The sequence below is a fragment of the Knufia obscura genome (genome assembly GCF_036327395.1).
Source record: "Knufia obscura strain CCFEE 5817 isolate CBS 148926 chromosome Unknown scaffold_11, whole genome shotgun sequence".
In the NCBI taxonomy this organism is placed as follows: domain Eukaryota; kingdom Fungi; phylum Ascomycota; class Eurotiomycetes; order Chaetothyriales; family Trichomeriaceae; genus Knufia; species Knufia obscura.
In genome coordinates, this window is record NW_027042697.1 from 831,912 (window position 1) to 857,438 (window position 25,527).

The window sequence follows — 25,527 nt, forward strand, 5'->3', positions numbered from 1 at the left end:
GATGACCAACATACTCAAGTGATCTCATCAATGGGATCAAGCTCTTTCGCTTGGACTGAATCAAAGCCTTCGGTTTGACTTGGCTCAAATTTCCCTCCTACTCCGAATGTGCCTGGCTTCTTCGTGCTTGGCATGAGTGGCGGTGCTTCGTTACTGTTTGGCGTTACCCCAAACGTGCCAGGCTTCTTGCCGTTGCTCATCGAAATCGGCGCAACAGCAACATTGAGAGCCTCTCCAGTCGCAAATGCAGGCACTTGCACACCACCAATAACTTTGATCTCAGTGTCGCCAGGAAAGGCCTGGACTTCATCCTTCAGCTCATCGTCCTCATCCAACACCTCAAATCTGCCAGGCGCCTTGATAGCTTTTCTGACCTCCTCATTGCTGTCGACGTTAACTTCCTCCCATAGTGCCCTTCGACTCTGCCTCTTCTTCAGTCTTGACTTTGCCTCTGCAACTTTTACATCCAGTCGGTCCTGAATTGCTTCTCCTCTGGCTAGGCCCTTCTCGTGGCGAACACGCTGTCCATGGCTGAGGTGCTTCTTCTTCACTTTCTTCTGAATGCCGGCGCCTCTGTAGGGTGCTAGACCTGGCGTCGCATCGGATGCCCGTGGTGCCTCTTTCAGTGACTTGTCTGTGTTCAGTGATGGGGATGTAGCTCGGCGAGAGGCTCGAGATCGTGGGTTGTCCAGCGGAGTTGCCCTTGCCTTTGCCATTGTGTAATCCCCTATTATCGCACAAGCTGAATTGTTCGCTTCACAAAATGTTTCAATCGCATGTGGTTGCGTGCCTTAGGCACTAGATAATGCTTATCGATATGCTTTACTGCCTGAGGCCAAAAGTGACGTAGTAGAAGGCAGCCACGCGTGAAATCCGGATCGTGACCAGCCCCCGTGGTATCACAGAAGTTACGATGCAGCTGGCAGAGATTACATTTACCACTGCCTAGGAAGGTATCGACATGTCAGAGTCATGAGCAAGTCCACCCATGGCGCCTGCAGAGCGAACCGCAAAACGACAGAAGCTATCACCACCAGCTGACGCCCGGTTGCTTGCTAGTACCGGTGCTTCGCAGCCTACCCCAAGTCCAGCGTCCTCAACGTCCCTCCCAAGCCAAGATGGATCGATCAATCGGTCTTCGTGGTATAGCAGAACATGGCCGAGAAAGGCGAAGGCAGCACCGATAACACAGGTTGCAAAGGAAAGCATATCTTCAGCAAGTAGCAGCGCGGCCGAGACGGCTTCAGCCATCGAAGATAAGGTCACCAGCAAGCCCGGCACTCAGTCGAGGAAGTCATCGCTTGCCTTGACCTTGGGGAAGGGTAGCTCGAGCAAGGCTCTGCCAGTTGATGCAACTACAACGACGGATCACGCTATGCCGCAGAGGAGGAATACACAGGAAGAGGCGGCAGCTGTACCATTACCGGTGGGCGATGAGGGCCTAAGTAAAGAGGCTGCAGAGACCGCTGCCAAATCAGCAGGTCCGCAAGAAAATGACGGTGCGAAGCCTACTGCGGACGAAGGTAACACCTCGAAATCGGCAGAGCACGTCCAGCCATCGGCAACACCGCAGTCATGGATAGGATGGTTGGCTGGAGGCGACGGGAGACAGGCGAAAGCATCTCCGACCACGAAAGTTGAACAGCCCAAGGATGCAAGCCCACCAACAGAGCAGCCTGCGCAAGAACCATCTGCACCAGCTAGCGTGGAAGCAACTGCGCAAGAGGGTAAGGACCAGAAGGTGGTCAACGAACCTACAGCAAAGTCAACAGAGCAGGCACCGTCGACACGAGCCCTCCAGCGGCGGAGCTGGCTACCATTATGGAACAATGCATTAGCGTCTCAATCAGCTCCTGTAATCACATCTCCGCCTGCAGACAGCCAGGGTACGGGCAGTGGCAGTGCTGTTCTTGAAGACCCCAGCCTGAAGGACAAACCACCGCAAGGGAATCCTGATGCGGAATCATCGTTGCCAGATGCACCATTGCAAGGGCAAAACAAATCTTCAGCCTGGGTGTTCTGGTCACGCGACAAGCCAGCCGAGACGAGATCTCTGAAGGACGCACCTCGGGAAGGAGAGATGGCGGTAGCGAACACCGACTCGGAGACCCAGCCAAGACGTGCATCAGTAGAACTCAAGTCTGACGCAAGAGGCACATCCCTCGTAGCAAATGCCGCAGGTAAAGCAGAAACAGTAAAGGATGGCAAGAGAGTCAAGAACAAGATTAAAGAGAGCAGAGCCTCGAAGCTATCGGAAGTGGAGACTACCGCTGAGACAACGAAAATTGAAAGCAAAGGTGCCACGGCAACAGCTATTGCACCAGCCGAAGCAAAAGCATCAAGAACAGCGTCTCTGGCCCCGCCCAAAAAGTCTTCTGAGCTTCTACTTCTGCCATCTCTGCAGCAAACTCTCAAGATTCCCGAAAATCCTTCGCTATTCCAGCAACTAACACGTCTCTTCTACTCCGCGAAGGACCCAGACCTCATACACCTGAATCTCGTCAAAGATCCCCCTCGAATCAAGAGCGCTTTAGCAATAGGAGTTCATGGCTACTTCCCTGCACCACTCATACAGTCTGTCCTTGGTCGGCCAACAGGTACTTCTATCAAATTTGCTGATATGGCTGCTAAATCCATCCGACGATATACCAAGAATCATGGCTACGAATGCCAGGTCAAGACTGCTGCTTTAGAAGGTGAAGGCAAAATCGCAGAGCGCATAGATCTGCTGTGGAAGCTACTTCTCAATTGGATCGATGAGATTCGCAAAGCAGATTTTGTCATGATCGCCTGCCACAGCCAAGGTGTCCCAGTGGCAACAATCCTAGTCGCAAAGCTCATACACTTTGGCTGCATCGCTAGTACTGCTCGAGTTGGCATATGCGCTATGGCAGGTGTCAGTATGGGCCCATTCCCCGAGTACAAGTCAAGGTGGATTAGTGGTTCGGCGAGCGAGCTATTTGAGTTCTCAGACCCAGCTAGTAAAGTCTCAACAGATTACCTGGCTGCCTTGGACGACGTGCTGAGGTTCGGGGTTCGACTGACGTATGTGGGAAGCATAGACGATCAGCTCGTCTCGCTCGAGTCTTCGATTTTCGCTCCCGTATCACATCCACATATCTATCGGGCTGTCAGCATCGACAGTCGCGTCCATGCCCCGAATTTCGTCTCTCATCTTGTCGCGTTCGCGTTAAAACTCCGCAATCTGGGCGTTCAGGATCACGGTCTCATCAAAGAATTGTCGGCACCACTCGCCGGAAGCCTTTATGGAGGGGAGGGCCACTCACGACTCTACGAAGACGATGCGATCTATGACCTTGCTGTTGCATTTGCACTAGAAACGACATCAATGCCTGGCGTTCCTCTGACGAAGCGGGATATTGCTTCGAGTGGTAACAATCCGTATATTTTGCCTTTTGCTATGCGTGGCATCCTGGAGGAAGACTTTGTGAAGTCAGATCTACAGGATGAAGCGTCATTGTTGCTTCAGCAATTCGATGACTGGAAGCCTACCACGAAGGCGTTGAAAGATGTAAAATTTAGATTAGAAGGCATCAGGTCTAAGATGTAGTTCTTGTACAAGACAAAATCTCCGATTGAGGTGACTATACTCATAGCGAACATGAACACACCAACAATGTGATCAGTTGCAGGACCAGCATGTACATTCCCCCACACGCCTCCTGTTCTATGGTCACTACAGAACACAAAATCAAGGTTTCATCGCTTCGGCCACCTCTTCCTACGGAGGCAGCACACGCCCACCGATACAGATTCGTACTTGGGTACAAGACCCGGGCATAGAGCTATTTGCTGCGGTGTTCAGGTGGGTTCGACCTGACATCGAGTCCAAAACAGCATGCCTGGTTCAAGGACGTCTCTTATTTGGCATCAACACGAGCCGGTCCAACTGTTCGTCCGTACCCGGCTGAAATTTCTGGCAAGTACGAACAAGCGGGTCGAGACGGGAATGCTACATACTTCACGACCAGATTCCAAATACATTATCAGAAGTACAAATGATTCTTCAGCCTGAGCACGCGATCTGTCACGATGTGGACAGCTCGCTTGCAACCTCAAACAGCAGCTTTCGTCCGCGCAAACGAACGGTACAGCCCATTCGTGCTAGATTTCTCCTACTTAGCCAGCAGTCAGAGCAGTCCTGTTCGTCTTTCGAAACATGTCGTACCGGGTAGTCGGTCATTCTTTCGACCGCTTCAGAGGTAGTCCTGGACGGCCTTGAGTTGTTCCGCCAACCCACCATCACCATCGAACCATAGTAGTTCAAAGAATTGCCCATGGTTCGTCCAGAAGGAAGTCGAGGCCCCCAACCCGGCAACGCCTCGGGGCTTGTCGTACACGGCCGAGCAAGCTCCAATGGCTACATTAAAAGACCTCAAGACTCTACCCGGTCACGGGCAACGCTCTCAGTCAGACATCAACCCTCAACCCTAACCTGACGAACCATGCCACCGCCGCCCAAGAAGATCGTCCTCATCACAGGCTGCTCAGATGATGGCCTCGGCAGTGCTCTAGCCCTCGCCTTCCACCGTACAAGCCGCTACCGCGTGATCGCTACAGCCCGCAGTCTCTCGAAACTCAACGACACTCGTGATGCAGGAATCGAAGAGCTTCAACTTGACGTACTCTCCCCATCTTCAATCTCGACATGCGCAAAACAACTCGAGACATTAACTGGGGGAAAGCTCGACATGCTAGTCAACAATGCCGGAGCTGGCTACAACATGCCAGTCGTCGACATCGACCTAGACGAAGCACGGAAGGTCTTCGACCTGAACGTCTGGACATTATCGACGGTCAGCCGAGCATTCCTGCCATTCCTGCTCAAGACTCCAGGCTCAAAGATCGTCAATAACATCTCCATAGTGGCGTTCACTACGCCGCCAGTTCAAGGGGTATACAACGCCTCCAAAGCTGCAGCGAATGCCCTGAACGAAACGATGCGGCTCGAACTCAAGCCCTTCGGCATCAAGGTTATTGCTCTGATGACGGGCAGCGTGAAGAGCAGAATCATGCAGAACGTTGAAGTAAAAGGCGTTGTGCTACCAGAAGACTCGATTTATCGAGTTGTTCCGGGAGGCTTGACGCTCATGAAGGATGGGGGAGCAGTCATGGCTGCTGATGCGATGGACGCTACCATTTGGGCTTCGCAGGTGGTGGGAGATCTGTCGAAGGCGAATCCGCCGCATCAGATCTGGCGTGGGAGCAATGCGATGCTGGTGCGATATGGATCGTTACTGCCGGTTGGAACATTCGATAGTACATTGTTGAAACGAACAGGTTTTGATGAGGTAGAGAGGGCGCTGGCGAAGTGACAAGGCTTACTTCATCCTGTGGTGGACTCACCTGGGCGGCCACTTGGCTGGTATTTGTGCTGTGAAATTTAGATTCCGGAGAGCTGCAGACACTGACACTGTGGGCGTCCGCAGGCAGTAGCCCCGTGTATCATTGTGTATGGGGTAGCGCTGCACTTGTTCAATTCTACGCACGACTAAATGTCTGCGAAAGCCGCAGCTCCCCGACAGGCGCTTTCTGCGTCTGGTTCACTCAAAACGGGCAGCGTCAGCGGAAACAGGCGGTCACAGTACGTACTCATACTACTGGTAAGCGAGACAGGTTGCACGCCTTTGCTTCCTGTCCGCAATGAGACTAGCCCGAGACGCCAACCAGACGCGCTACTATCTTTAGCAACCGCGAACTACCCTCGCCTTCAATCTTTTCCTATCTTGTGCTTTTCAGGCACGATGTTGTTGCCGAGTACTTGAGACTGCTTGGCACAGCGGCGGTGCGTCTTCTACGTGCCTGCTTTGTTTCATCCTCGGGCCACGTCAGGCCTTTTCCGCGTATGCAAGCCAATATTTTTGCGTCGCCAGTGATGATCCCTGGTCGATGTTACCCCAGAATAGGGCTTTCACAAGACGGGAGCACACTGGGGCCAGAAGTCGGAAACATGTTCATGAACCATCTATCACCAGCTATCTGACTGCCTCGGTGTCGAGGTGAAAATTGAATAATGTACTCGCATACCCTATGCTCACTAGTAACCATCAAGGGCATCATCGACAAACCAAGCGATGAATTACTCGCGCCTTCACCCACAATCGTCTGTATCACGAGGTCATCCTTCTCGACCGAATCATGTGGATAGATCTCCCTCGGTCTCACCACCGAGCTCAATTGATCTCAATACCTCGGACAGGGTTCGCCATAGCGTTTCGAAGGCTCCTAGGAGCGCTGTGAATGTTGACTATGTCGGTCAAAATACTGACCCACGTGCCCAAGAGTGGAAGATCAGTTGGCAAAGTCCCTTGCTAATGACATTGTGTTTGATATTGGGAACTGGCTGCGCAATCGCCCACCATGTATACTATCAATCACTCGATCAGCAGGCCGTCGACGACTTTAGCCAGGAATGGGCCGTTCGAATAGGGACAGGTCTTGCATTTCTTACCCGAGCTTTCCTTGTGGCGAGCGCGGCCATGGCATTTCAGCAGTATACATGGCTACTCTGGAGGTCACGAGCAATGAGTCTAAGCGCGATCGACGATCTCATGGGTGTTCTCGGCGACCTTTTTCCATTTCTGAACTTTGATCTTTGGAAGTCAGCATTTGCAGGTGTCTTGGTGGCTATTGTCATCTGGTACGTAAATAGCCCTGGCCTAAGCACTCGTCCGGGATGCTAGGTTCATTATAACTAACCAGAGACCAGGTGTCTCCCTTTAGCAAGCATCGCACCACCTGCTAGCATTACCATTGTTCCGCACAGCGTGAACACAACACTGCGAGAAGGAGTTCCGACCTTACGATGGCAGTCCATTCCATACGAAGTTACGGGAGCTGGCTTTTACACTGCACCTGGTCAAGACGCAATCCGCCTCGCCACAGCCACAGCATACAGTCTAAGCTACTTGGCCTTGCCTGCAACGCGCTCCAACTATAGTTATGACCTCAGCTTCTCCAGCCCCAGAGTACGATGCGGCGATGTTCCTCCTGAAGATCAAGAAAGGTTCGACGATCTCTTCCTGGTCAACAGCACTGCTGCCAGCACAGAGCTCTACTACAATGCGACTAGCTTCGAAGCAAGTTCTGTCAATTTCAACAACTATGATCTTTGGGTTCGGACGGCGTCCAGGAATTTCACGTGCCAAACCTGGAATGCGACTTATGACATGACGTTCGATTTTAGGAGCGGCGCACAGCAACTGAGGGTTAATGACATTCAATTCTTAGAGCGACTTCCTCTGCGAAAGACCATTACCAGTTTCAACGACAGTGAACTAACACTTCAAGGAATTGGCGCATGGTTTGACAGTGTCTCGGAGCTTCTAGTGGGCGAGCTAACGGTGGGAGGTTCCCAAGACTACTTGACAGCCACAACAAATGTGCTTCAACTTGGTCTTGCGGCGTGCCCGGAGTTAGCCGAACTTGCCGAGTCCCGCAGCATCGATACCTCAACTTCTTACTGTCCTGGCGGCACACTGGAACGCGCCATCGAAGACCTGTATCAGAATGCAACATTCAGCTTGTTCGCTTACAGTCCGGTCCTGTGAGTATTTTCGCTTCCATCACTGCTTTGCTAACGAATGACAGGGCACCTCAGAATGAAAGTGCTATAGTGGATGTGACCACTTTCAGATCTTTGAACGTTTTCCGTTACGAGTCATGGTCACTGATCGCGTCATATGTAACCGGTGTTGTGGCGACTGCATTGATTTTCTGCCTTGGGGTCTACTCCCTTCTCAGCAACGGTGTCAGCCATAGTACCACCTTTTCGGGCATTCTGTTCGCCACGAGGAATCCGTATTTGAACGAATTGGCGCAGGGGCAGAATCTTGCGACACAGCCATTGCATCGAGCCATTGGTAAGCAGAAGCTCCAGTTTGGGCTTCTAACCACAGACACATCAGGACTGGCGCATCCCGCTTTCGGCAAGCCGGAGGAAATTGCGAGGCTGCGGAAAAGGAAAGGAGTCCGGTAGGCACGACTGGCGACCTTGAGGAATCGGGCTTGTTAGCATACAGACAACCTCCTCAGGGCGACTATCGGCAGATCGTCAATCGAGAGCTTATGCACGGCCATGTGTTTCTTCACTTGACCTTTGCGACACTACGCGGAGGCGGTTTGCTCCTCCTCCAATTTGTCTGGTTCCTACGGCCTCGCCCATTCCGGATAGTACTGTAAAGCAGAATGCGGTGCCAAGCACGGCGAATCTCTTTTCCGGAATGACCTCAGAGGTCGTACTGTTGGCGGGCCCACATCATAACGCTTTTAGTGTCAGCTCAGCACAGTCGGCCTTCATGTGTTCTGGGTTTTCCCTTACCTTCGATGCCTGAAATCGAGATCCCAAGCACCTATAACGTGGAAAAGTTGAAGTCGGATAAGCGACTCCGCACCAATGCCGGTCCTCAATCCTTGTTATATGCTATGTCAGGATGACGCCACCCATACAAATAGTCAAAGAAGACCCTCAGGTCAACCCAAATGCTCTTCATGACTTTCACACGACGAAACGAGGCCCCAAGAACGTGCCAAAGGATATCACGATGTCTGAGCAGAACGGCGAAAGCGTGCCCAAGGACCCTGGTCATCCTCACGCCAACACATCACACATCTACTTCAAGTATTTCGACCAGCGCAAGTCTAATGCACCCTTCGGCTACGAACACTTTGTCTCCCTTCCACCTACCTACGATTCCGACACAACCAAACAATGGCCGCTAATCCTCTTCCTCCACGGCGCGGGCGAGTCCCAACGTGGCGTAAATGAATCCTACGCTTCGATCCGCCACGGCATCCCCAAGGTCATCCTATGCTACGACAAACTCAAATCTGGCAGCGATCCATCAATAGATATCCCGCTTGCAGCGCGGATCCGAAAATCACGGCAGACACGTCAAGGCGATAAATCGGTTGAACCTGTCGATGCTGAAGTCTGCACTACGCTGGCGGAGAACTTCATCACCGTGACTCCTTCGTTGAACATGGACTATGGTTACGGCTGGAATGCCTCGATACTCTCTGCGCTGCTGGATGAGATTGTCGAGCGCTATCGAATTGATACCGACAGGGTACATGTGAATGGATTCAGTATGGGTGGCTATGGGACATGGGATCTAGCCATGCACAGTCCCAACCGATTCGCTACGTTGATGCCGATCTGTGGTGGTGGTGACACCGCACGAGCGAGTCTGATCTCGCATGTTCCGCAATGGTGTGTACCCCTGCCGTCATGAGGTATATTGACTAACGATTCCAGGGTACATCACGGCGACAAAGACGACATCATCCCGCTGAAGGCATCTCAACAAATGGTTCGTGCGTTGGAGCGGGCTGAGGCACCGGAAGTCAAATTCTCGAGGTACCCTGACCTGATGCATGATAGCTGGACGGCTGCGTATAATGATCTTGAGGTGTATAAGTGGATGTTGCAGCACAAGCGGCAAGTGAAGGGTGATGAGAAGGTCGTGCCAGAGGAAAATTTGGTCACTGTGGCGTCAGAAGGCACGTAAGGCGCGAAGACGACGGTCTTTCTGTCAGAAGCATTACCGCTACGTTGGACATGTGCACGGTCATGCTCCGATCAGCTCGGTTCGCCAGCCGAGCATTGCTGTACGCCGCAGGTCTGGATTTCGGCTTGAGCAAGCACACCGGGTGCGACTTCTCTTCTTCCCTCTGATTACCAGGCTGCTGCTCGGGCGCGCTTGCCAGTTCGTCGTCTTTCAGCATTGGGAGGTCGAGGAAACATCATGCTTGATTAGGACTAGTGCTGACTGTCTCGCAATGGGAGCCTGAACATGAGTCGTGTGCCGTGATCTACACAATCTCAACATCACCTTCCCATAGCGACTCCGCCTGACAGAAGTTAACTTTACACAGTATCGAATACTTCGCTGTGACTGCAGAGACGACAGCGACCACAGCAATCCACCGCTATTTGTCCGACATGGGTCCCAAACACCGCCCAGTCACTTCACCTCCTTTCCAGTACTCATGCTCCCCTCAGCACTCTAGTCGTCTACTACAGCTTCCTACGGAGCTTCTGCTAAGGATTCTTCGTCTGTTACATAAGCATGAGCGGCCCATCAAGCCATTGTTGTCGCCCCAAATACATCATAGCCTTAAGCCGCCAAAGGTGAAGCTCCAACTTGACCTCTCTTCCCAAGTACTTGCATCTTGCCAATCACTTTACCAAATAGCTGGAGAAATCCTGTATAGAGGAAACACTCTCGAGTTCATTTTCAGGCAACCCCGCAACTGGTTCGAGCCATTCTTTTGCTACGTCGCTGATGCACGGATCGAGATAGTCAAGCCGGCTTTTGACCCTCTCGGGTCCAGACGCGGCCTGCCATTGATTCAAGATCTTCAAACTCGTTGGAGGAATACACTTGATCCGGAACGTCTGAGCTCGTTCCAGGACTACTTCACCAGCCTCTCAAAGGTCGAGAACATCCATCTTACAGTAGAATTCCCTTCGAACGAAGACTTTTACATTGTATGCCGGACGACGCGAGGTTTTCTATTGAACAAGAACGTTACTATACAGCCATGCTCCATTCCAAGCGTGTTTCCCAATCAGCTTAGCAGAAAACAATGGGAGGAGACTTGCACTGCGCCATGTCGGATCCTCCGCTGCCGGTCCATCAAGTTCGTGGGCTTCGAGACGGACCTCAGTGCACTTGAGAAGGTGATGTCAAGTAGGGGCAAAGTTCTACCTCTTCAATCTAGAAAGGCGTTTCTTCGCGGACATTGCAGAACTGGAGGACCAGAGACTGGTCTTGAAGCGGCAGCTTAGGGACCTTGACAGATCCGTCAGACAAGCCGTGGACTTCTAACTCGTTAAGTAGGTTGCTTATGAATGAGAAGTATGAACAGATATAGCTTGCAATGGAGTAGCGATGGTGGCTCTCCGATAGGGCTGAAGGCATAAGACGTCAGGGTTACAATCGACAGAGGGACCAAACGAAGCATTTCTCTCTACACTATGACCGGCATTCTTCGCATTACGCTTATTCAATCCCCGCGTATCGCAAGTAGCAACCGCATAGACCGCTCCTGCTCCCTGTAGCTGATGTTACACAAATCGAATGTGAACGCATGCGGCAGGTGCCACTGCTGCTGCATCATGCTTGCCCGGTCTCTTGAGCCTTCGAGTAGCAAGCACTAGGGATCGTTCTTGCTTCCTATAGCCGATAGCGCACGGACATAATTCCGAATCAAAGCTGTGCCAAACTTCCACTGCTTCCTTTCCGTGCCCGTGATTGCCAAGACTTAAGTATAGCTCAACGACCGATGATCCCTGCCGCCCAGTCCAACTTCTTAGTGAACTTCTCGTCCGCCCCACGAGTCTCTCCAGCGCCACCTGTACCGACCATTACAACCAAGTCCTTCGACCTCACAATCTGCTTCTTCCCGTACGCAGTAGCCTCGCGATCGCCCTTAGTGACTTCCTCGGTAATGACACCACCCAGAGCGTTTCTTAGTGTCCCGTCCTTCCTCCTGAAATATAGCGAATTGAAGACATTCGCCCCAGGGTGCGCGAGGTTGTGCTCATCCTGCTCGCCTGCACAGTAAGGTTGCTGGATGTGCACGTCGAGCTTGGTCTTCGCAAGACACATGCAAGTCTCCGGGTTGTGTACTTTGATGTATACCTTTGAGATCTGCGAGAGGCTCTCACCTGGAGTTGTCGATCGAATCGCTCTGTAGCTATGTGCTTGTTGCTTCAGGTTGCAGCTTATGATGTAGATGTTCCAGCTGATGTACTCTGTCTTGGTGATGTCGCTTATGTCCTCTGAGCGAAGTGCGAGGGCACCGTAGTTGAATCGAGACATCTTGTTCAATGTTGAGATGTTATAGAGGGTTCGACTTTGTAGCTGAGTATTTCGATGACCGACAATGGGTTGGAATTAGTGTTTAGACGAGATGAAGACGAGTCTTGCTGCGTGGCAGATATCAGGGAAGGAGTGGAAGGATGAAAGTCGTGCAGTCGTACCTAAGTCTCTCACGGTATGAAAGTGTCGTTGTCGTTGGCTCGTGATATGTATGCGGGCTGCACTGCTGCTGCGGTTGTTCCTCAACGTGACGCTGGTTGCATAATGCATTCGTGACGATGCAGTCATAAAAGCGTCCATCGATCTTGTTTGCAGCCCACGACACTCTCTAATCCCTGGTGGCCTTGACCGCGTCCATACTATCACTCAGCGAGTGTGAAGCCTGCTGCTCAGTAAACGAACAATTTCCTGCAATGATCGTGGCTTCAATCAGCTTTCGTCTGAGGTCCCACAGAACAATCTGATCACTGGTGTTTCAACGATTTGTGTCGTTCGGTGGCAGTAGGTCAGGGTACGAGTGAGTTCTCCTTGCCTGCACTTCCTCATCACCGCTGCCACGATCCATCATCTCAGCGGGCCAGTCCAATATCTTCATGAACATGTCGTCTTCATCCTTGGTGTCTCCGCCCGGTCCGCCAGTGCTGCCAATCGCGACGATATCACCTAGCTTAGTCCGATCCCCAGAGATGTAGGCATGCTGGACCCCGTCTTTGTCCTCGACCGTGATCACCTGACCAAGTGCATTTCTCATTGTTCCGTCTGGCCTCAAGAAGTACAGCGAGGCGAAGATATTCGCGCCTGGCTTGGCAAGCTTGTTTGGGTTTTGCTCTTCAGCGAGACACGGCTGCTGAATCTGGACGTCGATTTTGCCTTCAGCTAGGCACTTACACGTCGCTGGGTTGTGGATCTTGATGTACACCCGACTGGAGAATCTAGAGACGGCCAATGAACCTGTCTGCTTGCCTTTTCAGGGCGGTAAGCATTATAGCGAAGAGCAGGCTGTCGTCCATTGCAGCTGATGATGTAAATGCAGCTGTCCAGGACTTTGGCGGTGTCTTCGAAATGTTCGGAGCGGAGTATGAGGGCGCCGTAGATGGAGTTCTTCTTCTTGCCATAGCTGTGGGAAGTCATTCTGCCGCGACGTCGTTGGTTATACGTCAAAATGTACAAGTGGTTGAACTTCTGACTGGGTAGTGAAGAAACGAGAATTTCGCAATCTTGTGGAAGTAGTATCCTTTGATAGTCAAGAGGATGGAGAGGATAGGAGATGTAACATGGTCCTGGTCATGTTGAGTTGAGCTGCAAGCTGCATAGCCGGGCGTCACTTGCATAGTCGGTATCGTGCCATCGGACATTGCGTGGACGCGGTGTGTGACGCCCGATACCGTGATACTCCAGCAATTCTTCATAATTCAAGCACACCTGTAGGGTCTGGACTGATGGATCTCAAAAGGTCACACCTCCAGAAGACATCACTCATCTGTCCAGGATCTCAGCACGCCACTGCAGCATGCCCATAAACAGCATAAACTCCTTCTCCCAATGAGATCTCACCAATCTATCCTCATTACGTAGCGCGACCAAGTCGCATAACTTCTCTCTTGGCCAGTACTCCTTCACTTCAGCCTCGTCGTGATCAAGTACTGTACCAAGACAATTTCTCATCGTGCCATCTTTCCGCAGAAAGTAGATCGAGTTGAACAAGTTTGCACCAGGCTTGATCAATGTGTTCGGGTTCTCGACTGCACCGACATCAGGTTGCTGAATCCGTACTTCGAGCTTCCTGGAGAAGGAGCACATACAGCTCGCGGGATCGTGGACCTTGATGTAAACTCGCATCACGTTCCGAACACGATCGATGCGCGCAAAGACGTAGTTATAGTCGTCTCTACCCTGAGGATCCTTTATGTGTGGATATTGATCGGTGGTTTTCTCTATTCTGCGATGCGTTCCCAAGCTGATGGCCGCTTGTGTAGGTCGCAATTGATGATGGTTACGTGATCGTGTACGAATTTGGTTTTTGTGCCATCGTCGATTTGCTCTGACAGTAGGACTAGACCAATCGATTCGTTGTCCGATGCCATTGCTCAATGAAGCTGGGTACTCAGGTTGTCAAAACTCGCCCTTCGGAAAATGGATGAACGATTGGATGCGCCGATGGGAAGATTGGTTGATATAGTATATGTATTTTGTCGTTCGCTCCGTCACTTTGACCTATTTGAACCACATTTCTGGTCATGCACTTTCACTGTTAATTTGTCGTAGACCAACGCCCAACTCGTCGTGATATGGTCCATAGCGTGCTGGAGCCTTACTCATCATTTGCCTCGAATTGCTATCATGTCATGTCAGTCCAACCTTAGAAGGATGATGCACTTGCCAAGTGCATGTCACGGACAATATAGCTGCACTATCCTGCATGCCCCCATTCGGCGTCTGACAAACCTGACGCCCAACCGCTCAGCATTTGTATTCCTTCATCTCAGCTCGCCAATCAATCACATTCGCATACATCTGCTTCTCCTTCGGATCACAACCGCCAAGACCATTAGACCCTTCGGTTATCATCACGAGGTCTCGCAATCTGATCTGCTCCGACCGGCGACTCTTGTATGTTACCCCTTCGCCTTTCATATCCTCCTTCGTGATAATGGCCCCCAGAGCGTTCCGCATTGTACCATTCCACTACATAAAGTAAATAGAGTTGAAGAAGTTGGCACTAAGTTTGGCTTGCTTGTTGATCTGCTCCGGCCCTGAAGGCTGCATGATGAGAACATCGATTTTCATCAGGCATCTGCAAGTGTCTGGATTGTGGACTTTAACGCAAATACGAGGAGCCTCATCGATACGATCTTTTGCGATTATGGGTCAGTAGAAGGTGCAATAGGTAAGCAGAGCCACATACTGAATTCGCCAGACAAGTCCCTACGCCATGCATTAAACAGGCACTGCTGCTTCAGATCGCAGCTTATGATATACATATTGCAGTTCTGCCAAGAAACTTGCTCCTCGTGTGTAGACCGAATGTTGTCGGAGACCAAAGCAAGTCCACCTCGACCCATATTGGAATTCACGAGTACGAGGCATTCTGGAGCTAGCAGTCCGTAGCCAAGAAAAGCTGCAACCCATGGTAAGATCAGGGAAGTGGTTGGAAAGGTTGCAAATCGGGGCTGGTGCTTCGCTTTAAGTAGTGTGGGAATTGTGCAAGGTATGGTAGGCGCGGTCGTGCAACAAAATCTGGTCCGGGCAGGCATTCATGCCGTGACTGCCTATTGCTTCGCATTTTTCATCAGATGTTGACAATCTATTATGCCCAGGATATATGGCAGCACAAACCTGGTCTTTCTTCTGCACGTGGCTCATCGTTCCAACGCCCTGATCAGTCAACGACTTTCCCATAAATCATAAATATCATCAGCACGAACTACGCTGCTTCCTGTCCCTGTCCCGCAAAATTCTTTAGGTAGCTCATCAAGAAGGCCTTGTCCCCCGCAGCAGTCTGCCTCTTCTCAATCTGCGCCCGACCTCCAACATTACTGGCTGCTGTTGATGCTAAGCTGCTGACTCTAGAACGTGGAGCATAAATATCATGCTCGTTGTCCAATACAGGACTGACAAGCTGAGTTACTGATGGTGGTGACATGACTCCATCGATAGGTGCTTGTTGCATTGATGTAAAGCTCGTTGAGCAGGCCTGTCTCGGTGTAACGTCGACTTCAGGTTTGGTGGCTTGCTGGGTAGGGGTTCTAAGCAGGTCCAAAAGTGCTGCACGTGATGGGTCTTGTGGTATGGGGGACTTCTTTGCAGATGAGAAGTAGTTGGTGATCTCGTTCGTCGTGACTGCCTGTGGCGCATTCGTGCGAGGCGAGATCAATCCGTTCCCAGCTGCGGTGGGAGGAGACATGATCGATGGTGTCGAAACTTGCTTCTGTGTAGCCGAGGTTTCTGTCAATAGCGAGGGCAGGCCGATCGGTGCATCGCTCTCTGAAGTCTGTGGCCGCTTCAAAATTTGAGGCTGGAAAGGTTTCTGACTTTCTTTCGGTGTCACAGGCCGAGATGTGTTAGACTGTTTCTGTCGGATTGTGCGTGGTGATTTTGGCGTGCGATTGCGGTCATCATGCCTGGACATCACTCTTATTGCTGCAGGCGACTGCTTAGGCTCGCCTTGCTTCGGATCGAATAGCTTTCGCTCAGTAGAGACCGGCTCCCGTTTGATTTCCTCTAGAAGGGGTGAAGTTCTTGCCAGTGTATCGAAGGCAGGCTGATCAATTGGCCGATCCAAGTTTGCAGAGGTTGTGCCGCTACGAGATTTAGTCTCGACGGGTTTCGGCGACTTAGGGGGCATCGACCCAAGCAGAGACAGCAGATTTGCCTTGGCATTTTGAGCGGGCAGAGGCTTTGTGACGTGCTCTGATGTTGCCGACAGCTCTGCAGGTCCAGGCTGCGCTGTCGTGACTGGTTCGGTCTTCTTTGGCTGTGGGGGCTGCTTCGCGCCAGTAGCAATAGAAGCCCACGACCTCGGCTGCTGAGCCGAGGGGACCGTTACTGGAGCTGCTTGCTGCTCAACATGAGACGACGAATTGGCAAGACCCCGGGCTGCCGGCTGGTCGGCTTGCTGGGTCGCCTGGGGTCCTGGGGCAAACACGGAAGTGGTTTGCAGCTGGGCACGGGACGATGATTCTGCAGGTCCCTGTGTCGCTGGCTGATCGGTTTGTTGGACTAGCTGCGTTGGCAAGTCAAATATTGAAGGTGTTTGGTGCAATGCTTCTGCGGACGGGTCCGCGCAGGCAGCGTTCAAAGGCATGGACGCAGCCGTAGCATCTTGTTTCCGCTGTATCATTTGTAGCAGATCGTTTCCTGCATTTGTTGCTGGCGTTGACGTCGGTTGTCGTGCCGGCTTAGGCTGAGACACAAATGCAGCAAGAAGATTCTGCTTTGACGCAGGAAGCTGCCGTCTTGCTTCCATTGCAGGACTTTCCGGTACCTTAGGCTTGCTGAAAGCATCAAGCAGAGATCTGGTATGTTGATTCAGCTGAGGAAGAGCAGACGAAGGTGGCGCCGTAGGTTGTGCTTGTGGATGCAGATCGACGGACGGAGGTGGGGACTGCATATTCATCATGTCGTGGAGATGTGATACGGGAGGTGGCCGCTTCGGTGATCGAGGTTGATCTGGAAATGTGGTTTGCTCCATTGGTGTGTGAGGATCGTTGCGCATTTCTGCTGCTGAACCCTTTCTCAGCAATGATAGCAGATCGTTTGATTTCGCTTTCGTGTCCATGCTTGAGCTCTGTGATGATGGCGGAATATTAAGCTGCTGCTTCAGATTCAGTAGTGGGTCTTGGACAGACGCTGTTGTAACCTCTGGTAAGCTGCTAGGTACTGGAGGTGAAATAGGCAGGGCTAGGTGCCCTGTTGTGGTTGCAAACTCTTGCTCTGCCGCAAGCACAGGATCGGCTGCCATCGGAGCAGCCGCAAGCTTAGAGCTTGATCTATTGTCTTTCTTCCTTTCGGCATGAATAAGCTTCTTAAGATCGTGGATGAAAGGAGCCACAACATAAAACTTGTTAGCGTTCAGTACCAGATGCTGTCCGGTACCTTCTGCCTGGTTCCTCCTCTTCTCAGTGGGCAGGTCCACAAGCCTGAACCACTGGATCTTGCTGATTTCCTTCCGGGTCTGTGGCTCGAAATTGGCATCATAGGGTATATCTCGAAAGACAAAAAGCTTCATGTTCTGGCCCCGGATGGTCCTCTCGATGTGTTTGACCTTCTTCGGGTCCGTAGACAGGCCAGCAGCCTTAATATCGAAGCCAGTCTCTTCCCATGCTTCACGTATGGCGCATGCAAGATCGTCTTCGTCTTTGTTTATCTTGCCTCGCGGAAAACTCCACGTGCCGTTCTTCTTCCAGCCTTTGACCAGTAACACTTCGTCCATCTTCTCGTTCAGTAGGATGGCGCCTCGTACCGGCACTCGGTTCTTGTACTTCAGAAACCTCTCGAAGGCATTGCCCATGTCCTCCTCGGGCCAGTCCTTGAAAAGAGGACATCTTTGAGTGATCCGCTGAAAGAAGGGTTTCAGGCTGAGAGAAGGTAACGAAGGGTCAAGTGGACGGATGAAGTCTTCGTAGAACCATTGTGCTTCCTCTATCTGGAAGCATATTCGCTCAATACTGGCGAGTTCTTCTGCGGGTATGTTGACTATGAATCTGACACACAGGTCATCTAGCCCTACATAGTGTCAGCAGAGCACCCTCGGTCCGTGGATTGGGCTTGGCTTACAGTCCTCCAGCTGCATCTTCAATACGTGTATGCAATCTGGAGTATCTGATCATTTCTTGTGCTGCTAAGTATTGGGTGGCTCCACAGTAAACTTGGAGCAGTCTGTTCTTGCTAGCCGTGGTGTACAGGTATGTGCCTGGTTGGGTAGCAATGGAAGCTGATCTGATGTACAGCCACGAATCTAGATTAAAGGATATGCTTGTAGATGGTTCGGTAGATTGCGCAACACTTCTGTGCTAGTAAGCACTGTTTGCATCTAGAGCATTAATGAGTGACAATGTTGTGAACAGCCTGAGATGAATTGAAGCTGAATCATTCTCCGCGCCCTCACTCGGCGAACCACTGGTAGGACCGCCAGTCAACCGCGATCCACAATTGTGCTTTCCTAGCTTGTGGCTGGTGATAGCTGCGCCTCACACATTTTTCTTCTCTCTCCTTCTGCTTCCAACTTCGAGGACGGTTGGGGAAGGTCTGGCGGCATCGTGGCTGCCCAGCCGAGGCTTGGCTGCCGCCGCCGGATCTTCCTCGCTTATGATTCGCCAACATCGCGCTTCTCCAGCGTCTGTTTTGTATGACGTTTTGCCTCTGAGGTCAACGAAGCGTTTCAAGGAAAAAGTCAGCTAACCAAACGCCTATCAATTGTACGTAGGCCTGTGAGGCTGCGACACGATTGAGACTCCCCGTATTTCCAGCTCGCTACCCAGTTTCCCAAGGTTCTAGCATGGTCGGAAGAAGTTAAAGCGTCTCAATATATTCTTTGTTACCCTGCACGATTGACATTCTTCGTCCCTGCTTCTTACCCAGCATCTATCTTCACCGCAACTCAGCGTCTTTGCGTCAGTCCAGAGTAGAAGCATAAGGTCTTCTGCTTGCGCGACTCGAAGCTCAACTTTCACCTCACCTAGCTGAGCAGCCTCAACCCATCTCCACCACGATGACTTCCCTCCTAACGAAGTTCGTCGCGCGCAAGATCTTCGCAGAGAAGTTCCCCGGCAACAAGGCCAACCAAGCCAATGGCGCTCCGGAAGACCCATACTTCGAAACCGTCCCAGCAACACGTCTAGGCATCCGAACCACAAAGAAGAGGAAGAGAGCCCTTCCACCAGGCCTCACACCCGACGAGGAAAGAATCCTCACCAAGGCCAAAAGCCGCGCCTACCGCCTCGACCTCTCACTCTTCTCCCTCTGCGGCCTAAGATTTGGCTGGAGCAGCGTCATCGGCTTAGTGCCTGCGATTGGAGATGTAGCAGATATGCTCCTTGCGCTCATCGTCTTCCGGACCTGCTGCCAGATCGAACCGCCTCTCAAATCGAGCACACGGTCGAAGATGCAAATGAACATCGTCATCGACTTTGTTGTTGGGCTGATTCCGTTCATTGGTGATCTGGCAGATGCGGCGTACAAATGCAACACCAAGAATGTCATCCTGCTGGAGGAGGAGTTGAGGGAAAGAGGAAAGAAGAGAATCAGACAGAGCGGACAGGCGTACCCTGCCGATCCTTCACTGGCCGATGAATTCGATTATCAGGGTGAAGATCAGATCAGACAAGAGCATGGAGATCCTCCACAGTATACCTCGAGACAACAAAGCCGACGAGACAGAGATCGAAGGGACCGTCGAGATGATCGTGATGTTGAGGCTGCTAGAGGCGTTGCTCCACCACGACCTGCTAGGACCAGATAGCGAAGACTGACGGTCACCGACGGACGGCGTTAATGAGGGTCTTTGTTGCGACGAAGTCTGGATGTTGCTTTCAATTGTTATTCGCGTTCCGAGCATCAACACCGTGGCAGGCGTCCTCAACACTGTTTTGAAACGATAGTTCAATGATAATATTAGTATCACCACGTTCTCCCGCCTCACCCTCTGACGTCCTGTTTCATCCTCTCGCAGCCGTAGCATAGTTGCTGTTCTTCACTGCCAGCAGTAATCGGCATCGCACATAATCTACATGCTGTCGCTTGCGCCGCAGTAGGCACCTGCAACTTGCTAGCAGTCCTCACCACATTGGCCATAATGCTGGGATACTTTTCTCCTTGTGACGTGATGTAAGTGTTCAGCAGCGTGTCAATAGAAGTCATCCTCAGTGATACCGGTACAGCTTCCTCTTCCTGGTTTTCGAGCTGACAACTCCTTATTTCCCCTGCCAGCGTACTAAGATAAAGTTCCAATTCTGTCTTGAACAAATCTCGCAGCGGATAATTGAAATTCAAGCCCGAAGGTGAAGGTCCATCTGCGAGCTCGTTCGGCACAGAACCGCCACGACCTTTCGCGACTTCAGATAGTGCTTTGGCGGCAAGTTTGCTGTCCGAATGTCCCCAGATGACGCTGTCACAGTTTTGTGCTTTAGCCATAGCAATTATCAAGCGTTTGAGTAGCAGTACTTGAAGATCAGATCGTGCTGTTGCTGACTTCGTAGACGTGAATAATCGCGTGAGGAATTGCTCGTCAGTCTCACCTTCCTGTCTCGACAGACCAAGAAGTTGCAAATCCTCTTCGATGTGCTTGTCATTCTGCGACACGCCAGCCAGCTTGATTATTGGCAAGTACGTATGCAGTCCAAACTGCGCTTGCACATGCTGCCACCAGTCCTCTCCACCATCATTATCCTGTGGCGCAACGTGAAACAGCACAAGATCATACGCCGTCCGATTCTGCTGATCAAGCTGCTTCTTGATCTGGGTGTCGAGGACTTGCAATAGTACCAAAGACGAGACACCACCCGATATAGGTAGAAAGAGGCGCTTTTTCGCATTGCCTACCTGGTTCTTGAAGCGGTATGTCTCCATTCGCTTGAGGATTTTCGAGGAGACATATTTGCGGAAGCAGTCATTGCAGAGCTGGCGCTTCCTGATTTCGACTTCGCTTTGATTTGCCTGGCAGTCTGCGCACAGTGAGGTCGGGATTGGCATGTCGGCGCAGTCGGTATTTGTTTGAAAGCGCAAGTGAAGTGTGGCATGGGTTGACCAGAAGTATTTGTTTACTCTTAGGACGCTAAGTGGGGAAGGGGGCAAAAAGAGCACTTTCCGATTCTGCTCCTGAGAGAAATCCAATACTGGAGATTTCACGATGCTATGAACCGAAACGCAATTGTCAGGTCATGCGTGTTCGTTGAAGATGGTTCATGGTATTCGTCTCACGACCCTGGACTGTCCTATCCTATCCGTACGCCAAGCAATGCAATAGGGTATCATAAGCACATCACGGTCATGAAAACCAGGTTTGACCATGCTGGTCTTCACCCGATATTGGTCTTCACCCGATATGGGTCTTGAATAACCCAAATACCCTCTCATACTCATCATCAATGACATGCCCGTCCTTCGTTCTGGCATTAATCCCATACTCCTTGATTAAACATTCAAACGGTTTCGAAGAGATCGTGATACCTTCATTCTGAAGCTCCTGGCGAGTCTTGCTGTGCTCGGTCTTCTTCTCTTCTAGGTCACCCCAAATCACGAACAATTTCTCCTTCAAGGTTGCGAACGCCTGCGGGCTATTCCTGAGATCGCATGCTTCCATGTTCAGAAGGTAATCGCCATCCAGTCCGGCAACTTGCAGCAGCATTGTGGGTTGCTCCGGAATATTCTGGAGTGCTTTCTGTGCTTTTGTCGGTTGTGGATCTTCGACCATGAGAAAGAAGTGCCACTTCCATCGAATTTGGTCAGGGTTTTTCTGTGCAAAGTCCATCGACACCTGCGACTCGTCGTCGCTTTCGTGGTCAGACAAGGCTTCGTAGTCCGAGATTCGATATGGTGTCGCAAAGTCTTGGAGTTTGTCGGGGAAGAAGTCAACGACTTGAACCTTGCTTTTGTACTTGCAGTTCTGAAACGGCAGTTCATATTCATTTCCCGCAGGTGTCATTCGTTGTAGTTGTTCGGTGTTTAGAATGGAGGAAACGGCTGTTAGAGGTATCTCGATGGCTTCGCATCTAACGTGTTGATTGGAGACACTCTTCGCAGCCGCCGCTGAAACTTGGTCTTCTTTGCCAGTCTTACCACCTGCTTTAGCCTGCTTTTTCTTTTCCTTTCTTCTAGCACTCTTCGTCTTCTTCTCTTGTTGTTTAACCGGTGACTCTGCTCCGTCTGGCGCTTTTCGCTTCGATGTCGTCACCTCGTCTGGAACGAATCCAATATCTTTAGCTTTGGTTTGAACATTGTAATCGCGCCTCCGCTGCAGTAGGCTTTTCAGATGCTCATCATACTCAGCTTCCCTAGGTTTCAAGAACTCTATATTGGAGCGAGAGCTCCCTGGTACACCACGTATGTGCCCCTGCATCATGCCACCATTCTTGTCCATCGAGATTTGCACATTCTTCATACGAACGTACATACCAATCTTGATCTCCCCTTTGAAGGCCATTTGTCGGACATATTCTGCATGCTCGTCCCAAGCGCACACAGTGATTGTCATTTGGCCCCATGGACCCTCCCAATAGTTCGTGGTTGATATGTACCCATCTTGACCTTGGTATGTATAGTCATAGAGCAGAGCATTCTCCGTATAGTCGGTCACCCTAACCTCAACAGGATGCCCTCCGTGAAATACTCTTCGCACTTCGCCTACAAGGTCGACGAACTGGTAACCATTGCGCTCCCGTGGGTCTTCGAGGTCTTTGAGTAAGCAATGTTTTTGTCTCGGTGCTGATGGTCGACCGCCGTTAGCCTTGATAATTGATGCCTGATCCAGAGCAGTACTCTTGGGCGGCCCACGCAAGGTAGCAGGGTCTTTTATTTGCAACAGCTCTTGGGCGTACTTGAAGATCTGTATGGTTGGCGGTGGTCCTTGTCCAGCATCCACAGAAGTGCGTCCATCGTACGGAGAACGCTGTTGTACGTTAGTGAGCCATGACTCGCCGCAGTCCAGAAGCGTAAGACCTGGAATCACATTCCATTTGGTTTCAGGGTTAGACAATCCGACCCACTGGCTGCCCGACCTTTTGGTACGCAAATGACGAATAATGACAATATCTCCTACCTCCTCAACTCGAGGCAGCTGCCATAACTTGCTTGCGAAGAACCGAACGACCATGCCATCTTGACCCAGGCCTGGGCCATCGGGGCACGACACGTCCCAAAGTGTTAACTTTGTGGTCAGGTCCGACCCGCGACTCTGCGCTGGCGGTAGATAATCGGTACATATCCCGATAATGTCATATTCACCGTTGTCGCGCTTACCCTGTGCCTCAGATACCGATATGAAACCATTCGGCAATCGAGGTGCCATACTAGACAAGGCATCTCATTGTCTAGGGTAGTGTTGGCAGCAGGTTTGAGAACTTAATGAAACGCGTGCTACCGTAAAGTGTAGACGCGTCTGAAGTGACACATGAGCACGTGCTCGGGCTAAGCCGATAGCCCGCCAAGACGTGACGGCCTCGTCAGTACTAGTCACTCAGAGCGGCTTCCTAGGTTGCCAGAGTGTGCCCGCCCTCCACTTGCCAAAACATAATTTAGCGAATTGCTAAGAACAATCAGCACAATCCCTTCAGATACCTCAACTTCTTCCCTTCTCGACCGCTGCACAGTCCCAATTCGGCCAGCTGCGCTAACCATTGTCGTCCGTAATCCCAGTTCCTATCACAAATTTCGCCAGCATGGCAGAACGATATATCCCAGAGCATCGTCGTACACAGTTCAAAGCGAAGAACACATTCAAGCCAGATGAGTTGCGGCGTCGAAGAGAAGAGCAGCAAGTCGAAATTCGTCGTCAAAAGAGAGAAGAAAACCTCGCAAAGAGAAGAGGCATCGCAGGAGCAGGCGGCGGTCCAGAAGTTGGCTTGGGCGGCGCAGATAGCGATGATGAAGAAGGCGGCAACATCGAGGGCGAGGTATGTACAACACAGGAAAATGACAACTATGTACTAACCATGTCGCAGCTAGCCACTGAGCTCCCTGAAATGGTGAAGGGAGTCTTCTCCGACCAGATTGACTCTCAGATCCAGGCGACCACGAAATTCAGAAAACTCCTTAGCAAAGAGCGAAACCCCCCGATTGAGAAGGTCATCGAGACTGGCGTCGTTAGCAGATTCGTCGAGTTCCTACGATCCCCCCACACCTTAGTCCAATTCGAAGCCGCCTGGGCATTGACAAACATTGCCTCTGGCTCAGCACAGCAGACACAGGTTGTCATTGAGGCTGGTGCTGTTCCCATCTTTGTCGAGCTTCTGAGCAGTCCTGAGCCCGATGTAAGAGAGCAGGCTGTCTGGGCTCTTGGTAACATCGCTGGTGACAGCCCCGCATGCAGAGATTATGTCCTAGCACAGGGTGCACTGAAGCCCTTGCTTGCCTTGATTGGTGATGGCCGCAAGCTGAGCATGCTGAGAAATGCTACCTGGACACTCAGCAACTTCTGCCGTGGCAAGACTCCTCAGCCAGACTGGCCAACAGTAAGTACACCGCCATACCATTCGAAATGCCCCACTAACGATTACCAGATCCAGCCTGCGCTCCCAGTCCTGGCTAAACTTGTCTACATGCTCGATGATGAAGTCCTGATCGATGCCTGCTGGGCCATCTCCTATCTATCGGATGGCGCTAATGATAAGATCCAAGCCGTCATTGAGGCTGGCATTCCAAGGAGACTTGTCGAGCTCTTGATGCATGCCTCTACCTCCGTCCAGACTCCTGCCCTACGATCGGTTGGAAATATCGTCACGGGAGACGACGTTCAGACTCAGGTTATAATCAACTGTGGTGCACTAAATGCACTGCTTTCCCTGTTGAGTTCACAAAAGGATGGTATCCGGAAAGAGGCATGCTGGACCATCAGCAACGTTACAGCTGGAAACTCTACACAAATTCAAGGCGTTATTGATGCTGGTGTAATGCCACCTCTTATCCAGCTGCTATCCAATGGTGACTTCAAGACCCGCAAGGAGGCTTGCTGGGCCATTTCAAACGCTACCAGTGGCGGTCTGCAGAAGCCGGATCAAATTCGATACCTTGTGTCGCAAGGCTGCATCAAGCCTCTGTGCGACCTGTTGGCATGCCCAGATAATAAGATCATCCAGGTGGCGCTTGACGGTCTCGAGAACATCCTCAAGGTTGGTGAGATGGACAAGGAAGCTGCCAACCCAGGCGCACCGGATGCCAACGTTAATCGATACGCTCTGTTCATTGAAGAGGCTGGTGGCATGGAAAAGATTCACGATTGTCAAAACAACGCCAATGAAGAGATCTACATGAAGGCATACAACATCATCGAGAAGTACTTCTCAGACGAGGAAGATGCCGGTGCCGACATTGAAGAGGTTGCACCGACAGCCAATGCTCAAGGTTACACACTCAACGCACAGCAGCCACAAGGCCAATTTAACTTCTCGTCAAATGGTAACGATTCGATGGATATGTAAAGCTATTACTCAGCGATACATTTCCGACAGCTCAAAATGACGGGACA

The 25,527-nt window shown here is 51.3% G+C and overlaps 13 protein-coding genes across 13 annotated transcripts; 6 read left to right on the forward strand and 7 right to left on the reverse strand.

Annotated features, from left to right (window-relative positions):
* Positions 1-14: 14 nt before the first annotated feature.
* PMZ80_008610 (uncharacterized protein) lies at positions 15-716 on the reverse strand (the record flags this gene model as incomplete). Its single annotated transcript, XM_064877009.1, has 1 exon — positions 15-716. One exon carries the CDS (start codon positions 714-716, stop codon positions 15-17), a length of 702 nt encoding a protein of 233 aa, XP_064727396.1.
* Positions 717-988: 272 nt separating this feature from the next.
* PMZ80_008611 (uncharacterized protein) lies at positions 989-3,571 on the forward strand (the record flags this gene model as incomplete). Its single annotated transcript, XM_064877010.1, has 1 exon — positions 989-3,571. The coding sequence occupies one exon, from the start codon at positions 989-991 to the stop codon at positions 3,569-3,571; it is 2,583 nt and encodes an 860-aa protein (XP_064727397.1).
* Positions 3,572-4,466: 895 nt separating this feature from the next.
* PMZ80_008612 (uncharacterized protein) lies at positions 4,467-5,336 on the forward strand (the record flags this gene model as incomplete). The annotated part of the gene is made up of 1 exon (XM_064877011.1): positions 4,467-5,336. One exon carries the CDS (start codon positions 4,467-4,469, stop codon positions 5,334-5,336), a length of 870 nt encoding a protein of 289 aa, XP_064727398.1.
* Positions 5,337-6,500: 1,164 nt separating this feature from the next.
* On the forward strand, positions 6,501-7,999 carry PMZ80_008613 (uncharacterized protein; the record flags this gene model as incomplete). The annotated part of the gene is made up of 3 exons (XM_064877012.1): positions 6,501-6,661; positions 6,731-7,567; positions 7,612-7,999. 3 exons carry the CDS (start codon positions 6,501-6,503, stop codon positions 7,997-7,999), a joined length of 1,386 nt encoding a protein of 461 aa, XP_064727399.1.
* Positions 8,000-8,453: 454 nt separating this feature from the next.
* PMZ80_008614 (uncharacterized protein) lies at positions 8,454-9,530 on the forward strand (the record flags this gene model as incomplete). Its single annotated transcript, XM_064877013.1, has 2 exons — positions 8,454-9,232; positions 9,278-9,530. The coding sequence occupies 2 exons, from the start codon at positions 8,454-8,456 to the stop codon at positions 9,528-9,530; spliced, it is 1,032 nt and encodes a 343-aa protein (XP_064727400.1).
* A 1,770-nt stretch (positions 9,531-11,300) lies between these two features.
* PMZ80_008615 (uncharacterized protein) lies at positions 11,301-11,849 on the reverse strand (the record flags this gene model as incomplete). The annotated part of the gene is made up of 1 exon (XM_064877014.1): positions 11,301-11,849. The coding sequence occupies one exon, from the start codon at positions 11,847-11,849 to the stop codon at positions 11,301-11,303; it is 549 nt and encodes a 182-aa protein (XP_064727401.1).
* Positions 11,850-12,324: 475 nt separating this feature from the next.
* Positions 12,325-12,980, reverse strand: PMZ80_008616 (uncharacterized protein; the record flags this gene model as incomplete). Its single annotated transcript, XM_064877015.1, has 2 exons — positions 12,325-12,812; positions 12,863-12,980. The coding sequence occupies 2 exons, from the start codon at positions 12,978-12,980 to the stop codon at positions 12,325-12,327; spliced, it is 606 nt and encodes a 201-aa protein (XP_064727402.1).
* A 345-nt stretch (positions 12,981-13,325) lies between these two features.
* Positions 13,326-13,688, reverse strand: PMZ80_008617 (uncharacterized protein; the record flags this gene model as incomplete). Its single annotated transcript, XM_064877016.1, has 1 exon — positions 13,326-13,688. The coding sequence occupies one exon, from the start codon at positions 13,686-13,688 to the stop codon at positions 13,326-13,328; it is 363 nt and encodes a 120-aa protein (XP_064727403.1).
* Positions 13,689-15,273: 1,585 nt separating this feature from the next.
* DCP2 (mRNA-decapping enzyme subunit 2) lies at positions 15,274-18,141 on the reverse strand (the record flags this gene model as incomplete). The annotated part of the gene is made up of 2 exons (XM_064877017.1): positions 15,274-18,074; positions 18,126-18,141. 2 exons carry the CDS (start codon positions 18,139-18,141, stop codon positions 15,274-15,276), a joined length of 2,817 nt encoding a protein of 938 aa, XP_064727404.1.
* A 918-nt stretch (positions 18,142-19,059) lies between these two features.
* On the forward strand, positions 19,060-19,809 carry PMZ80_008619 (uncharacterized protein; the record flags this gene model as incomplete). The annotated part of the gene is made up of 1 exon (XM_064877018.1): positions 19,060-19,809. The coding sequence occupies one exon, from the start codon at positions 19,060-19,062 to the stop codon at positions 19,807-19,809; it is 750 nt and encodes a 249-aa protein (XP_064727405.1).
* A 176-nt stretch (positions 19,810-19,985) lies between these two features.
* Positions 19,986-21,038, reverse strand: CTU2 (Cytoplasmic tRNA 2-thiolation protein 2; the record flags this gene model as incomplete). The annotated part of the gene is made up of 1 exon (XM_064877019.1): positions 19,986-21,038. One exon carries the CDS (start codon positions 21,036-21,038, stop codon positions 19,986-19,988), a length of 1,053 nt encoding a protein of 350 aa, XP_064727406.1.
* A 343-nt stretch (positions 21,039-21,381) lies between these two features.
* Positions 21,382-23,352, reverse strand: PMZ80_008621 (uncharacterized protein; the record flags this gene model as incomplete). Its single annotated transcript, XM_064877020.1, has 1 exon — positions 21,382-23,352. One exon carries the CDS (start codon positions 23,350-23,352, stop codon positions 21,382-21,384), a length of 1,971 nt encoding a protein of 656 aa, XP_064727407.1.
* A 370-nt stretch (positions 23,353-23,722) lies between these two features.
* Positions 23,723-25,480, forward strand: cut15 (Importin subunit alpha-1; the record flags this gene model as incomplete). The annotated part of the gene is made up of 3 exons (XM_064877021.1): positions 23,723-23,956; positions 24,005-24,514; positions 24,563-25,480. 3 exons carry the CDS (start codon positions 23,723-23,725, stop codon positions 25,478-25,480), a joined length of 1,662 nt encoding a protein of 553 aa, XP_064727408.1.
* Between the last annotated feature and the right edge of the window lie 47 nt (positions 25,481-25,527).